This window comes from Hipposideros armiger, unplaced genomic scaffold (assembly GCF_001890085.2).
Source record: "Hipposideros armiger isolate ML-2016 unplaced genomic scaffold, ASM189008v1 scaffold_82, whole genome shotgun sequence".
Lineage (NCBI taxonomy): Eukaryota > Metazoa > Chordata > Mammalia > Chiroptera > Hipposideridae > Hipposideros > Hipposideros armiger.
Window position 1 is genome coordinate 4,079,777 of NW_017731432.1, and position 16,980 is coordinate 4,096,756.

Below are 16,980 nucleotides of genomic sequence, written 5' to 3' on the forward strand. Positions count from 1 at the left end.
GCTGCGGGGCTGGCCAGGCGGTTTGATCCTGGCATCCCCCCAACACAGGAGCGTGCCTGCCTGCTCACAGAAGCTGCCGTTCGTCCCCAGCCTGGGCTGACAGCACCAAAGTCCCAGCACACAACTGGTGCAGGGCGACATGGCTGCAGGCCCAGGTGCTCACATGAGCAAACAGGCGGCAGTGTGTACAACGAAAGCCCTCCCTGTTCTCCCTGCAGGGTGCCAAGAAGCTCTGCCCTCAGTGCAACACCATCACAGCGCCCGGAGACCTGCGGAGAATCTACTTGTGAGCTACACCCCAGGAGGCCTTGCCTCCAGCAGCCCCACCTGCCGCCTCTGTGACGTGACCCTCCCCCCTGTACATACATGCACACAGGTTCCCCGTGTACATACATGCACATACACACACACACACGTGCACATGTGTGCGGCTCTGGAGCCAGAGTGGAGGCCCAGGCCCAGCCCTGCCTGCTGGTTCCCACCAAGATTGGGGACCATACCTGTTCCAGATTCTGTTCCCAGGGTTGGGCAGGGAGGTGTAGGTGGGGTGAGTGCTGGGCAAGGCCCCTGAGATCCAGCCCCCAGACTGACAGACGGACAGACAGACATGCAAACACCAGACTGAAGCACATGTAATATAGACCGTGTATGTTTACAATGTTGTGTATAAATGGGACAATTCCTCCCCCTCTACCCTTCCCTCCCCTTTGGTTGTATGATTTTCTTCTTTTTTTTTTAAGAACACCTGGAAGCAGTGCCCCCTTCAGGGCTGGCTGGGGGCTCGGCCCATCCACCCCTTGGGGTACCTGCCTCTCCCTCTCCCGTGGTGTCCCCTCCTATGTGCTCAGTGTTCAGTGGTGTATATTTCTTCTCCCAGACATGGGGCACATGCCCCACGGAACATGATCCTCTCCTTAGTCTTAGCTCCTGGGGCCCCTGATAAGGAGTTTGGGGGGGGGGGGAGGCACAGAAAATGGGAACCAAACTGAAGCAGGGGCTGAGATTGGGGCTGGATGAGGCTTCTGGGTGCCCAGCCTTCTGCCAAGAATCATTTCTGGGATTAGAGCTGCTGTTCCCAGGGAAAAGTGTTGTCTCCCCCACCCCTCCCGTGGGCCCCATGGTGTGATGCTGTGTCTGTATATTCTATACAAAGGTACTTGTCCTTTCCCTTTGTAAACTACATTTGACATGGATTAAACCAATATAAACAGCTAGTGCCCATGTGTATGTGTGTAGTGAGGGATGGGTGATGGGGTGGTGTGGACAGAGACACGGGTTCATTCCTGGCAGCAATGTGGTGGAAAGGACTTGGCTATGGGTGTGTAAAGCAGTGCAGACTTGGTCTGCTCAGGGACCCTGGAGCACCACGTCGGGTGGGGGTGGGGCCAGGGGCCTAGACTCCTGACTATTGATGGGTAGGGGCTCCAGGTTAATTCCTTATTGATGCAGAATCGTCAGCTCATTAATCACAGAAGAGGTCAGAGCTTGGGGGTATAGAGGGGATACAAGCTCTATCCCCCAATCCAGGGCAGGAGCAGCTATAAGCCGGGGTGAAAACACAAGCCCCAAGCCTCTATCCCTTTCTAATCCCCTGAAATGAGCCAGGGACCAAAACGAACCATCTCAGCCACCCCCATGGCTTTTTTCTACTCCAACCTAGTGACCAATAGCCCAGTATTAGCTACCGCCTGGATCATAAGAGAAACAGTAGAAACCCCTATTATCCCAGATGGACCTTCAAGTCAGGGAACTGAGGCTGGGCAGCTAGCACTAGAGGTGGTGCTTTGTCAAATCCTCCTCCTCACAGCTTCCCACCACCGGTGAACGATCAGCATCTGGGCACCTGGTCGGGCAGGTGCTCAAAGCTGCAGATGCCTCGCCCGCCACAGAAAATCTGGTTTTGAGAAAATAAAACTAAAATTCAAGACCCCAGAGTATATCCATAACTCCAGATTCCTTTCCTTTACACATTCTCACATGCCAGGCCTACCCTCCATCTTCCCAAACCCCCTACTTTAGACACCAATCTCTGGGATGCCCATGGTGGGCACATACTACAATCAGGTCCAGTAGGCAGCTCCTGCCGCCTCTTGCACCCAATGACAAATCACCCTGGTTAGAGCCCTCCTTCACAGCCCCATGCCCAGCTTGATGGCTCCAAATATCCTGAACACCAGACCCTGAGGCCTAAGAGTCTAGGGAATCTATGTGGCCTGTTGAGGTGGAGCAGCCACAGTGAAGGTTTGCAAGAGAAGTGGGCCATGCCCAGTTCCCATCAGGCTTGCTCCTTTCAGGTCTCAACTCTTCCTGCCTTGGACTCAGTAGGTCCCCGATGGCTGGTTACTTCCACCTGCGGGCCATATGCTCTCTTAATAGGGGACATTAACCCAGGGTGAGGGCATGAAGCCCACCCTGCTGTGGGATTGAGCTGTCTCATGGCACAGGCAGCACTGCCACCTATTGGCCATGGCTAAGAATGCAGACACAGCATAGGACTCAGCTGCAACTGTCCCCAGAGGTCCCAGAGGACTGAATGCAGACAGCTCAGCTCAGGAGACAGAGGGTCCATCAGCTCCGAGAGTATCAGGACTCAGCTCCCACCCGGCGCTTTTCCAGCCATCTCCTTCACTGCCTGTCAAACTTTCAAAGCGCATCCCTGCTTCCTAAGTCCCTCAATCACCACAGTAAGCTCCTTCAATCAACAAATAGTTACTGAATACCTACTATGTGCCAGCATGTGCAGCAGTGACTTGAATGATAGATGATACAGAACTCGAAAGCTAAAGCCACCACTCCTTCCTAGAGAGGATCAAGTGGGTCTCCCTCAAGGAGATGAGGGAGTTTGTTTCAGCCAAACGGCAGCCCCTTGCCCTCAAGCTGGGCTTCAGGGCTCCTGACTTCACTTGTCCCAGCTCCCGTGTGGTGTTGCTGTCTTCCTGTTCCCCACTCCATTTGCCCATTACACAAACACACCTTACAACTTTCCTGGATCCAGTGGCTTCCTGGCAAAGTGGTGGACCCGGGTTGGCCTGGCACCTCTGCGTCCTTAGTTTCTCATCTGACTTCTACCTCAGACTCCCTGGCAATGAGGTCAGAAAAGTCTCTCTGCATGAACTGCCAAATGAGATCCACGGGGATGGTGCTTCATGCTGTGGGGCTCTGCCCTTCAGGGGGCCTTGCAGCAGAGAGCACAGCCCCTGCCCCAGACTGATCCTACCCTCTGGCACCTCCCAAAGCTCACCTTCCATTCAAGGAATCAGGGATCAACCCTGGGGCTCATCATCTACCCTCTCACCGGCAAACCCCCCCCCCCATTGGTTACTCCTAACAGTCTAACTGCCAGAGGAATCAGCAGCCTGACTGATGCACTTGTCCAAACACAACCACTGCAAGGCTCCCGCAGAGACATGCCTAACCACTCCCACCCCCCACCCTCTAACATCCCTGGAGAAGCAGGCCACCACAGTCCCCCAGGACAGAGACCCAAGGGAGTTCTCCACTTGCGGGACCACAAAGTCCCAACGGCCGTAGGGAGTTGAACCAGAAGAGGACCCCACCTATGGGCATAGGTTGTAGAGATGTCAGGTATTTATTTCTGGAGAAGGGGTGAGGTGGGTGGGGCAAGAACCCTAGCAGTGGACACAGCTGCGCATAAAGTTGACACACAGGTTTGTGTAGTAAGTAGGGTAGTCGCGGAGGTGGCTGACATGTGCGGATGACACAAAGTCCACAGAGTGCACCAGGACCTGGTGTGCCAGGCGTGCCTCCACCATACGTTCCACGTCCCTGGCCATGACCACCTCATCAGCCCTCGAGTAGAGGTAGAGCTCGGGCCAGCGAGAGGCTGCATCAAGTAGCCTGTCATAGAAGTGGGTGTGGAAGAGGGCAGTAAGTGGAGCGAGCAGGACGTGGAACAGGATTGCCACCAGGGTGAAAGCCACCAGGAGCATCAGGCGCAGCATGGCAGGCCGGTGCTCCAGGATGGCTGCCAGGGCCCGCAGAGCCCCCACCAGGTTGCTATCACCAGGACCGCTGTCAAAGATGGTGCCCACCACACGCAGGTGGCAGAAGCGCCGATGGGTCTGCAGGAGCTCCAGCACGTATCGGTACAGCATGACACCGGCGTTGCTGAAGACATGGAAGAGCAGGGGCTGCTTCTCAACCTCGTAATCAAAGAGGAGCTCAAGTAGCTTCTGGGCCAAAACACGAAGTGAAGGGATGCCCAGGGACTCGGAGAAGAAGACCATGTGCCACGGGGCTGTGTATCGGATCACGATGCAGCCCTGGGGAGAGGAGAGAGGCCTGGTAGGTCCTCGGGGACGGGGTAGCAGGTGGGCACGGCTAACATCAGAAGGGTCCAGCAGCTCCAACTTGCACAGGCCTAGCGGTGTTCCAGGCCCTGCTGCATCTGGGGCACCAGCTCACCACTCACAGACATGGTGGCTTCCAGAGTGGAAGGTTGTGGAATAATCATTTCACACTGGGCAAGCCCCCTCAGCCCGGCCTGGAGCCCAGAACATGTTTTAGGGACATCTGTACTGACCAGAGGGAAATCTCCTCACTCTCCTGCTTCCTGTGTCCCTCCCGCCCCTGACCTCGCTCCCTCAACTGCTCAACTCTGGCACATTCAAAGGCCTCACTGCTTGGCTATACCCTGCTGCAGCAACCCCACTCTGCACTGTCTCTACCTCCCAGTCACAAGAAGGTATCCCGCCCCGGCATAAGACCCAGCACCGGAGACATAGCCTGCAGGCCCCAGCCTTGACCACCAGAGGCCACTTGTGAGCCACCCCCACATCACATCAGTCTCAGGCCACTGCCACCTTCCCACAGGGTCCTGAGAGCATTCCATACTTTTTGGCATCAGGGGCTGGGCACCCAAACCTGTCTGGTTCCAAGGCCTGGGACCACAATTCTACTGACCCTGAAATTCCAACTGTAGTAAACACTGTTGTTCCTCAAATTCTAAAATCTGAGCCAAATTCTAGGTTTTGGTACCCCTCAAGGCCTGGGTTGAGTTTGCCTCAAAGAAAGTCTCCAGACAGATCCCCTTCTGGGCCAGTTAGAAAAGGCAGTCAAAGTCACCTAGCCCGAGTCCTAATCCCCTCCCATTAGCCTGTTCTAGAGACAGAGGGCCCTTTGTCAGGGGACTCAGAGTCAGGCAGACTCGGGGTCACACAGGGCTGAGTTCAACTCCTGGCACCACTTATTAACAGTAGGGACAAAGGACAACTTACTGCATATCTCTGAGCCTTTGTCTCCATCTATAAATTGCGATAACATCCATCTCATAGAATTATGGTGAAAAGTAAATGAAAAACTATCTCAAATGCCCAAAACAGCACCTGGCACAAAGGAAACTCTGGGCTAATAGGAGCAGTAATTAGTGGTGGTAGGAGTAATAACACAGGCCCAGCACTTGAATGATCCATAGCCAAACAGGGGTGGTCAGCTGAGGTAACCCTGCTAGCAGCCCCCTGACTTCGTCCCTTAATCTGACATCTGCCCCAAATGCTCCTGGCACTGCCCTTACCGAGACCCTGGCGTACCTCAGCACCCCTCCCAAAACTGCGGAGGAGGTCACTGATGCTACCTGGCCCCTTCGCTCTGGGAAATTTCACGAAGTGCTCTGTTCTCACTCCCAGTGGGATGTGAAAATGTCTTCCCACTCACCCTCAACCCACACAGAGCACTGCCCACAAAGGCAAACACTCCCACACCACCACTACACACGCGACTCCCAGGCTAAACAACGCGCGTCCACCTCTCATCCCACAGATGCAGACACCCACAGCACCCACCACTCGCTAGGATGTACCCACCGCACCACCTGTGAGTCCACATAAAGCACAGCACACACCCACAGCACACATACCACTGGTGGGTACACACATGCATGTTGCACTACCTTCACAAGTGCGCATGCACACACGTGCGTGCGCTCTCTCTCTCACACTCTCTCTCTCTCTCCCCTCTCCTCCTCCTCAGTATTTACAAAAGAACTTACGTCTGTGGGTACAGACATAACCTCAGCAATTCCTGTGAACACGCCATGTTTGAGGTGCCCTCTAACTCCACATCCCCCGAGTGCACACACACAGCGCACCCTCTGAATGTCCAGCACTCCCTGGGCCTCACTTTGAGGTTTCCGAGGTGCCTGGCATCTATTTGCCGCCACCTCCCCAGTCAGATGCTCCTGGAAGTCCCTATGCCAAGGACCTGGATCTCACTGTGTATTGGATCCCAGTCTCTTCTCTCTCCCCAGAAGCCAACCTTCTCTCCATCTCTGCACATGCTCAGCCCCAGGACAAGGCCCTGCTCCATCAGTCCTCACCCCTCCTGTATTTTCAGTCTCTTCCTTTCTCTAGATTCCCACTCAAACCATTCTCATTTTTAAAAAGCTTCTGCTTTACCCGATGTTCCCCGCTAACTCTACCCCATCCTCTCTCCACCTTCCTAGACAAACTTGGACGCCCACCCTTCTCTCCACCTCGTTTCCTCCTACTGGCTCCAGTCTGACGACTGCACTGCTCTTATGACAGTCATCCATATTCTCCCAAATGGTCAAATCCCATGATGCTTTTCAGTCCCCATTGTACTTCCCTTCCAACAGCATTCGGGATCACACACTCCTAGATATATTCTCTGGTAGCCCGGGCTCTTCAATAAGTTAGTATAATGAAAACAGGGACTGTTCTAGATTTAAAAGAGGGTTAAGGAACAAAATAACTACATGCAATGGGTGATCCTGGATCGGATCCTGGTTTGGGCAAATCAGCTATAAAGGACGCTTTGAGGACTCTAATATTAGAGAACCTGAATATGGGCTGGAAACTAGATGAGCTGAAAATTTATTAACATGGGAAAGTGGAGATCATGATTGAAAAAAAGCAATATATAAAATACTGGGCTGTCGGAAAAGTCATGACGCATTTTTGCAACGAAAAACATAGAAAAATACATCATGACTTCTCCGACAACCCAACAGTAAATTCAACAGCTCTCCCTTAGGTAAAGAAAAGATACACACAGATAAAAGCTGAAAAAATATACACTAACGTGTAAACAGAGGTAATCTCGGGGTAGTAGAATGTGGTGTTTCTGTTTTCTTTTAAATAATACAGTATTAGGAGTTTAGGTTTGGGAAAATGTTTTTTCAACACCCATCCTGACTTCCCAACCACAAGGTAAAGGCACCCCCTTCTTTTCCCAGATGACCCCTCCACCAGCCCTGCCACCTCAACCTCTCTGCCTTCCCTGAGTTTGTGCTCCTTCCCTTACTCCCCGTGCCTTCTGCCCCAATAACCTCTTTCCTCTCACCCTGTACAATGGCCTGTTTCCCAAAGACTCTGTGGATTCCACCACACTCGCCTGAGTTTTCTTGTCCCTCTCTAGCCCCTCCTCCTTTCCTCGTAGGACCCTTTTCATCTTCCGCTCCTTTAAGTTTGGGACTCTCAGGGCTCTGTCCTAGGCCCTCTTCTTGTCATCTGCACACTCCCTGGGGGAATCTCATCCACCCCGGGCCTATGGCTTCTCTTCTAATGCTCTTGGTCTTAAAAAACACACCTCCCTCTACCTAGGAACTGCTTCAGCCAGAACCTGGCATTCCCCCGGACCCTTCCCGATCCCTGTGCTCACATGCAATCTCTCACTCATGTACCATTCTACCTTCTAACAAGCTCCTTGAACCATCAACTTCCCTGCACAGTACCACCAGCCTCAAGGTCCTGACCACTGCAACATACTCGCTTCCCAGCTTCCAGTCTGGCCCCTCCAGTCCTTCCCCAGCTCTGCAGTGAGAGCCTTTCCGAAGCACAAATCTAACCTCACACTCCTGCTTAAATCCCCTGTGGACCCTCCCCAACCTCGTCTCTTGACACACACCCTTTCTTTCATTCTGTTCTAGCCACACTCACCTATTCCTATTCCTCCGCCTGCCCTCACGGATCTTAGTCTAATGGAGAAGCCAGACAAACAAGCCAAGCCCAGTGAGTGGAATTCAGAAGTAGCTGAAGCTACTTGCAGAGTAAGGCAGTCTGTAAACATTAACGCCAGAGGACCGGGCTTGCTGGCTGCAGCAAGCCTCAACTCAGAATCACGTTTTCCCCCAAACCTTCTCCCATTCCAGGGCCATCACACACCTCAGGCACAGTGCAGACGTGGGTCAGTGGAGGGAGGCCAAGGGGAGGGGGCCACCAGCTGGCCTTTCTCCCAGGAGAATCCCACTCCTCCTCAGTCCAGGGCTCGCAATTGGCAGCTGGGGCTGTCTATGCTGGTGTCTCTCTGCTTTGGGAGGTCTGGGCTGGGCCAGAGGCCAAAGATGTGAAATGGGCTTTCAAAATACACCCAGGCCCCCTAAGGCTTTCTCCTATTACCACAACCTCTGCATCCAACTCTTGGTGCGGCCTGAGAAGCAGCAAGGAAACCTCAAGCATGAATCTCTTTTCCAAGAGACCCCTCTACTCTGGGAATATGAAGGTGCCAAGGTCAAACCTAAGACAGAAGCTCACCTGGTCAGAAAAGGAGAACGTCCTGGGAATTCAGACTATGCCCAGCGCAGCCAGCCCAGGCCCCTGCTGCCCAGATAGGCAACACCAGCTAGAAACGTGAGGTCTGGGCCAACGCCACCGCTGGGAGCACAGCAGAGCTGGGCTGTCCACTGTGGGGTTTGGGGACCAAGGAAGAGGAAGCAGGTCAGGGGACTGAAGGGGACAGAACAGGCCACAAAGCTGGCAGCAAAGGGGGAATAATCCTGCCGAAGTCCCCATGACCCCAGTGTCTTCCTCACAGGTCATTCTTGATGCCATTCTCAGGCCTGACACATTGGTGGTCAGCTTGTATTGCAGCCCAGAGATGAGGGCAGCCAAGGCTTAGAGACCCTCCACAGAGCAGCCACAGGTGGCAGAGACCCAGCGCACGGGTGTCCACATGCCTGCAGTACTCACCCTTTTGTGGTAGATGGCGCTGTACTTGGCAAGGTTCTTGTCAGTGCAGCCACCCCAGCCCAAAAGAATCACCAGAGGCTGTTGAGTCCCAGCCTCCTTCCCGCCTTCGCTGTTCTCTGAAACACAAACACAGTGAGATTGTCAGCACTGGAGCTGGGGTGCAGGGTGAGGGTAACTGGCCAATCCAGAGCCAGCATCACTCTGGCTACCGGCAGGGAACCAACAGGTGCCAGGCCCGGGCACTCTGCCAGCCCTGTGCCTCAGGTTCCCACGGGGCTCCCTCCTCTGTCCTTCTGCTTCAGGTGGCTTTTGGGCTCTCAGGAGGCACTGCAGGGTCACTGGAAAAATCCACATGAGGGCACTTTACTTTAGTGACTCAAAGACACAGCCCAGGTGAGAAAAGTAAGCACTTTCTCCAGGCAATTTCACCTTCTAATCCAGGGGTCAGCAGACTACAATCCATGGGCCAAATCCAGCCCATGCTCTGCTTTTGTATGATCTGTGAGCCGAAAATAAAAATGTTTTTTACATGTTTTAATGGTTAAAAAAATCCAAAGAAGAATATTAGTTTGTGACACATGAAAAGTATAAGAAACTTAAATTTGAGTGTCCACAAATAAAGTTTTATTGGAACACAGCCACATTCATTTACTTCTTGCATATGGCTGCAGTCACACTAAAACAGCAGAGTTGAGTAGCTGCAACAGAGACTGTATGGTTCACAAAGCATAAAATACTTAGTGGCCCTTTACAAGAAAAGTTTACCATCCCCTGTTCTAATTCCACAACAGACAGAAAAAGAAGGTCCTACAAAGAGAAATGGATCAGTCAGCGGTGGAGCGGACGGACTCTAAAGCCCATACCAAACCACCCACCCTGCCCCGCCAGACAATAATATCAGCCGTATTTATTTAGGTTTAACCCTCTTAACAACAGTCTGGGTAATATTATTTCAGATGAGGAAACTGAGGCACAGAGTGGTTAAGTTACTTGCCTAATGTCACACGGCCCCTGCTCCCCATCCTAAGTCACTTGAGACCTTCTGTGCCACCACCCCATATCCCACCCCACCCCCGTCTACAACTACGTCTCTTTGGCGATGTTCCAAGGCACAAGCCAGCTGCCTGCTCCATGGCTGCCCCTGAAAAAGCCTCCCTGCAGCCCTGTTGGTCAAATCTCATCTCATTTCCCCTGCCAAGTGAGTACCCACCCCCTCAGGGGGACTTCCGTGCAGGCACTGTCTGTTGCTAGTTATCTGCCTTCCCGAAAGGGCTAGGGTATAGCCTTCTGAGGACCAAGCCACTTGGCTATGCTCAGCTGCCACCCTGAGATTTATGGAGGTTGGTGGTGACCTGGCAACAGTAAATTTCAAGGCTAGTTAAGAGGATGGTAAATATAAATCACTAACCTTTGGACAAAAGGAAGACAACAATTTCCTGTGGAAATTAATGTGATTGAAAAGTTCAATGTTCCTGCTCTCCAGCGGTGGCGACTCCGGCCTTCAGAGATTAACTGCCTGCACCCATGGGGATCCCAGGCTGGGTTGCAGGCTGGGTTGCAGCGCCTGCAGTAGGCGCTGCCAGCACCTCAGTCCCTTGCTGACACCTGCCAAGCCTCCCAGGCTCCCCTGATGCTGCCCTCAGCTTCTGATGAGGGGAGAAAGTCCCACAGCTCTAACTCAGGCCATTCCAAATATTCTCATCCCCTTTCTTGGTCTGGTGTGCCCCTATCCTCTGTTAGGGCAGCTCTTCAACTGCACTGGCCTTTCTGGTGGAGAGGCCATACCTGGGCCTCACTGGGGCCCAGCCCAACCTTGCTGGGGATGACTACCCCGGAAGCTCATCCTGCACCAGAGTGGTAATCGACAGCTACTGTTTGCATCTGCCTTTGGACTTCTGAGATCCAGCAGCTGGACTCCTGAGGCCTGCCCCAGGGAGGCTCCCTTACCTCGGTGCTGCTGTCTGAGCACAGGCCCCCTTCCCCCAGCCGGTAAGGGTCCCCCTCCATGTGCCACTACCAGGACACAGCAAAGGGCTTTTGGATTTATCTCAAATATAGAGGAGGCAGCCAAGGGAAGTCACATCCCCTGGTGGCCACCGAAGTTAAGGGCACCCCCACTAGCAGTGATGGCACATTCCCAGTCAGGGAAGGTTCGGGCAGCTTCTGCTAGGCCTCTGACCAGCCCTTCCTCCTGTGGCTGGGATTTCTAACTCCATTTTGCTCCACTGAAGGTTTTATTAGCACCCTGGGCTTTACCAACTCAAGTAGGAATGACTCTTCCCCAGATATGCATCCCCATAAAGAAATTCTCAGCATATGGACACGCTGAACACACTGCCTACTCCCAGAGCCCAAGCTTTCCATCATGTTCCTAAAGGGAGGGAGCTGGTCCCTCCACTCCAGCCAGGCACTCGAGGCTGCCCCCTACGCCACAGGCGCTCAGCCTACCCTGGGCAACTCCCGCTTCCCTGACACATTCTCCTCCCAGCATCCTACTTTCCGTGCCTACTCCTAACTCGGAGCCTTTGTCATGACCTCCTCCCACTGGAGCCACATTGCCCCTTCTGATTCTATACATGAAGTGCTATAATATAATCCAGAAAAAAAACCAAGGTACTCTGGGAACATGGCTGAGAGAATGATGGTGACTGGGAAAGGCCTCCCAAAGGAAAACATTTGCTGTGCCAGCCTTGATGGTCCAGCAAGAACATGCCAGGTGCAGAGAGGGCATGAGCAGGGGGCTATGGAAATGTTATAGTCAGCGTAGGGCACAGCAAGCAGTCCTGGGGGGCCAGGCGCCTGGGTGAAGGAGCAGCAGTGGTAAGGAGAACAGTCAAGAGTGGGACTGGGACCAATCCTGCAGGGCCTTCAAGCCATGCTTAGGAATCGGGGCTTTATTCCATAGCAGTGGAGATGAGTGAAGATTCTGGGATTGGGGGAGTGGCATGATCCAATCTGTATTGATTAATGACTTGCACAATTATTTGTTTAATGTCTGTCTCTCCTCTTAGCCAGTAGGTTCCGTGAACGCAGGAAGTGGGTCTGTCGTGGGAAGTGGGTCTGTCGTGTTCATCACCACAACCCCAGTGCCCAGCACTGTAGCTGTCCGTTCAGGCACTCAGGACAAATGTCCTGAATGAATGAACACGTGGCTGCAAAGTGAAGAATGGATCCAAGGAGAAAGAGCTGGCATTCTTCTTGTTACCCAATGCCCTTTCCAGAGTCATAAAAGTAATTGCGATGGCTGTTGTTATTTATGGCCACATCCAGACCACGCTTCCTCCACCCTCTTGTGAAACCCCTGCCTCCTTTCACGCTCATTCCACTAGCCATATCACCCCCTCCCCTCCCGCTGCTGCTGCTGACACCTTCCAGCCCCTGGCCACTGCCCCTCAGACTACTGACCTCACTCGGGCAATCCAATCCACCTTGTTCCTAAGCCATCACAAACCGCGCTGAATCCCACATCTCCTTCCAGCTCCGACCCTCGACCTCTTTCCCATCACCAAGAAAAACAATAACAGCAAAAAGAGCACATGTGTCAGGCACTATTCTAAGCACTTTGCATATCAACTCATTTAATCTTCACAACAATCCTATGAACACGGTACTGTTACTATTCTCGTTTTACAGATGAAAAACTAAGCCACAAAGATAGTAAAGAACTTGCTCAAGGTTACACAACTAGTAAGTAGTGAAGTGGAATCCAAACCTAGGTGGTCTACAGACCAGCTTATAACCACTATCACAGCCGGCCCCCTGGGTAACAAAACCCAAGGCCCAAGTCTTAACCAAATATCTATCGCCTCAGCCTCAAACCTGTCCACACAGTTGCCTCTGTACAACAACAGAGCCAACGCTGGCCTCTTCCACCTGTCCCTCCTCAGGACTGGCCACCCCAGCCAGAACCTCAACATTTGCTGCCTCGTGGGGTCCTGCCACCTTCCTAGGAGTTAGCTACTACTAACTACCCTTAGCTATTGTCTACTACCCATTTTACAGATGAGAAAACTAAAACACAGAGAGGGTAAGTCCCTTTCCCCAAGAATATACAGCCAGGAAGCAGCAGAGCTAGCGTCCACCTCCAGGACCTCACACACACTCCCTACTCCCCGGCCCATGTTTATGCTTTGCTAATGCCCACACCGCCTGCTGAGTCAGCTCACTGTTCACTTCCAGGAAGCCCCCCTTGATGCACTCCCCAACCCCCTCACCCCCACCACCCCAAATCACCAGATGGGGCTATGTGTCCCTCCTCTGTCCTGTCACAGCTCCCCCCACCACCATGCCACTGTGCTTACCACACTGCACTGAGCATGTCCATCAGAAATACACAGGGGGCTACTGTCACATACAGGGCAAGAGACGGCAAAGGCCTGAACCAAGGCAGGGGGAGACAGGAGGGGGAGGCGAATGATAGGGAGAAGACAGTCGCGATAGTTTTGGAACATATATCTAAAGTCTAAAAAACATGCAATCTTTGATTTAATAATTCCACTTCTAGGAAGGAAGAGTACTTAATCACATGGAAATACTCAATAATACGTTAAACAGATCATAAGCATAAGAGACAAAACTCTTCAAATAAAACACAGGAGTAAATCTTTATGACCTTGGATGAGGCAATGGTTTCTTAGACATGACCGAAAGTATAAGGAACAAGATAAAAAGTAGATAAATTGGGACGTCATCAAAATTAAAAACTTTTATACTTCAAAGGACACCATCAAAAAGTGGGGGGAAAAAAAAAACCCCGCAGAATGGGAGAAAATATTTGCAAATCATATATCTGATAAGGGGCTTGTATCTGGGATATAGTAAAAACTCTCACAATTCAACAATAAAAAGACAAATAACCTAATTTTTAAATGCGCAAAGGATTTAAAGAGACAGTTCTCCAAAGACACACAAAAGGCCAATAAAGCACAGGAAAAGATGCTCAACATCATAAGCATTAGGGAAATGCAGATCAAAACCACAGTGAGGGGGCCGGCCGAGTGGCGCGATGGTTAAGAGCTGGCTTGGGACGCCAGAGGGCCCCGGTTCGGATCCCAGATATGATGGCCAGTGACACTGCCCTCCACAGATGAGATGCTGAACAACAGCTCAACCTGGAGCTGGGCTGCCATGAGTCGCCGGCGACGGCGTAGCAACGTCCTCCACAACTAGACTGAAGAACAAAACGACAGCAGCTTGTCTGTTCCCCTTCCCCCAATTCCCCAGAACTGTTCCCATCCCCCGATTCCCCAATAAAAAATATTTAAAAAAAAAAAAAAAAAAAAACCACAGTGAGGGCGGGCCGAGTGGCGCGTTGGTTAAGAGCTGGCTTGGGATGCCAGAGGGCCCCAGTTCGGATCACACATATCAGGGCCAGTGACACTGCCCTCTACAGCTAAGATGCTGAATAACAGCTCAACCTGGAGCTGGGCTGCCATGAGTCGCAGGCGACAGCTGCAGCCCTTGCTGCAGTGGGTTGCCATGGGCTACCATGTGTAGCCAGCAGCCAGCGTGAGTGGCCAGAAGCCGCTGTGAGCGGCCGTCCAGAAGCCGGCGACTGACCTGCCTCGCCCGGGAAGAGAGCAATGATGGTGCCAACTTGGGCCAGTGAAGCAACGTCCTCCACAACTAGACTGAAGAACAAAAGGACAGCAACTTGTCTGCTCCCCTTCCCCAATTCCCCAGCGCTGTTCCCATCCCCCAATTCCCCAATAAAAATCTTTAAAAAAAAAACCAAAACACAGTGAAATACCACCTTATATCTCCTTATATCTGCTAGGATGGTTATAATAAAAAAGTCAGACAATAACAGTGTTGATAAGAATGTGGAGATATCAGAACCCTCATCATACACTGCTGGCAAGAACGTAAAAAGATACAGCCACTTTTTTCTTTTTTTTTAATTTGGGGAATTGGGGGATGGGAACAGTGCTGGGGAATTGGGGGAAGGGGAACAGACAAGTTGCTGTCGTTTCGTTCTTCAGTCTAGTTGTGGAGGGCACGTTGCTTCACTGGCCCAAGTTGGCACCATCACCGCGCTCTTCCCGGGCGAGGCACATCAGCCGCCGGCCTCTGAACGACCGCTCACTGCAGCTGCTGGCCACTCACATCGGCTGCTGGCTACACACGGCAGCCCACGGCAACCCACTGCAGCAGAGGCTGCAGCCCACGCCGTGGCCGGCGACCCACAGCAGCCCAGCTCTAGGTTGAGCCGTTTATCAGCATCTTAGCTGTAAAGGGCAGCGACACCGGCCCTCATATGTGGGATCCGAACCGGGGCCCTCTGGTGTCCGAAGCCAGCTCTTAACCATTGCGCCACTCAGCCGGCCCTTTCATGATTTTTTTTTTTAACCTGTTTTCTAAAATCAATATGTATCACTTTCGCAATAAGAATTAAAATGTTATTTTTAAAAAAGGGAGAGGGGTGTTCCCAGAAGCAGTTGAGAAATCAAAGAAGTCATGAATGTCCAGAAGCCTCTTGGCAAGGCTGAAAGAAGTATTCCTTCCAACACTGGCACTTCCTGAGCACCCCACAAAACAATGTAACCTCACAGGCTCCCTGTCCTCTAGAATTTCTCAACAAAACAACACTGACACCAATAACACAAGAATTAAAGATACACATAGTGTACAACAGTTCAAGTCATAAAACTAAAGCGTGTATTAGATTATGTCTATCCCAGGGGCATACAGACACAACAGAGGAAAGGGCTAACAAGGCACAAGGGTCTAGGACACCACATGTGCTGTTTACCTGTAAGCCAGACTCAAAATACAAAGAACCTATGTTTTCTTTTTAAAATGCGAAGAATACAAGGACCCTCAATTTCCTCTACTCCCCAGAAATATTTTCTAGAGTGTCACAGTTCCTATATTTAAACCAAATAACTTTATTTTAAATTTACTTTTATTTTTTTACTTTTTTAAATAACAGCATAGGGAAGTAGCATGGTATCTAAGAGTACATGCTGTATAAAACTATATCTGGGTTCAAATCTCTGGCTCTGCCACTAATAACTAATGAAACAGACCTTGGGCAAGTTCTCTAAGCTTTAATTTCCTTATCTGTGAAATGGGGATAATAATACAAAGGATTCGATAAGATAATGTCTATAGAGGGCTTAGCATGGTACCTGGCACAAAGCAAGAATTCAATAAATCGAAGTTATTATTATTACTTCACGAGGAATGCATGCTCACTATAGAAAAGGAGAAAATGAATATCTAATAAAATTGGAATCATAGTTTTGTAATCTGCTTTCTTTGATTTAGCAACATATCGTGAACATCTCTCCCTGTCAGTTTATATATTTCTACACCATTCTTTTTAGTGGCTGCAGAGCAGCTATAGAATATTTCACAATTCATGGTGACCAATCTCCCATTATTGGACATGATATTGTTTCCAATTTCTTGCTGTTATAAAAATACTTTAACAGGCGCCTCTTTCTTTGTGCATGTCCTTAAGTGTTTTCCAGAAATGGAACTGTAGTCAAGCAACACTTCCTAATGGCAATTGAAATCCGCATGCACAAGTTTAGAAGTGAGGCTCCTGAGCTGAAATCTGGGACAACTGGGGGCAAGATACTTCACCTCCCTGGAGCTTTCATTCCTCATCTGTAAAATGAGATGAGTGCTCCCTACTTCACAAGGAGGTCATGAGGGTTAATAAATTCATGAGAGGAACTCCTGGCAGGCCCGGTACATCAGCAAGGCATGGTCAACAGTATAAGTGGAACAGAAACCCAGAGACCTCAGAGAATGGTCTGTAAAGGGTCAATCAGGTCTGGATAACAACAAATCCAGGGCCTAGCACAGTGCCTGGCAGAGCACAGACAAATTGAAAAGGTTTTTATAAATGCGTAAAATAAGGGCCGGCCAAGTGGCACGACGGTTAAGAACTGGCTTGGGACGCCAGAGGGCCGGCCAAGTGGCACGACGGTTAAGAACTGGCTTGGGACGCCAGAGGGCCCCGGTTCAGATCCCACATATGAGGGCCAGTGACACTGCCCTCTACAGCTAAGATGCTGAACAACAG

The 16,980-nt window shown here is 51.3% G+C and overlaps 2 protein-coding genes across 3 annotated transcripts in view; one reads left to right on the plus strand and one right to left on the minus strand.

Moving 5' to 3' along the window:
* Positions 1-1,211, plus strand: part of RNF220 (ring finger protein 220) — a 222,140-nt gene extending 220,929 nt beyond the window's left edge. For both annotated transcript variants that reach the window (XM_019643730.1, XM_019643729.1), the window contains one exon: positions 219-1,211. In XM_019643730.1, coding sequence (XP_019499275.1) covers positions 219-290 — 72 coding nt within the window. In that variant the 3' untranslated portion in view covers positions 291-1,211. The remainder of the gene's footprint in view (positions 1-218) is intronic.
* Positions 728-16,980, minus strand: part of TMEM53 (transmembrane protein 53) — a 21,071-nt gene continuing 4,818 nt past the window's right edge. Inside the window, exons 2-3 of the mRNA XM_019643734.1 lie at positions 8,946-9,061; positions 728-4,283 (exon numbers count right to left, since the gene is read on the minus strand). Of these exons, the coding sequence (XP_019499279.1) occupies positions 3,630-4,283; positions 8,946-9,061 (770 nt within the window). The 3' untranslated portion in view covers positions 728-3,629. The remainder of the gene's footprint in view (positions 4,284-8,945; positions 9,062-16,980) is intronic.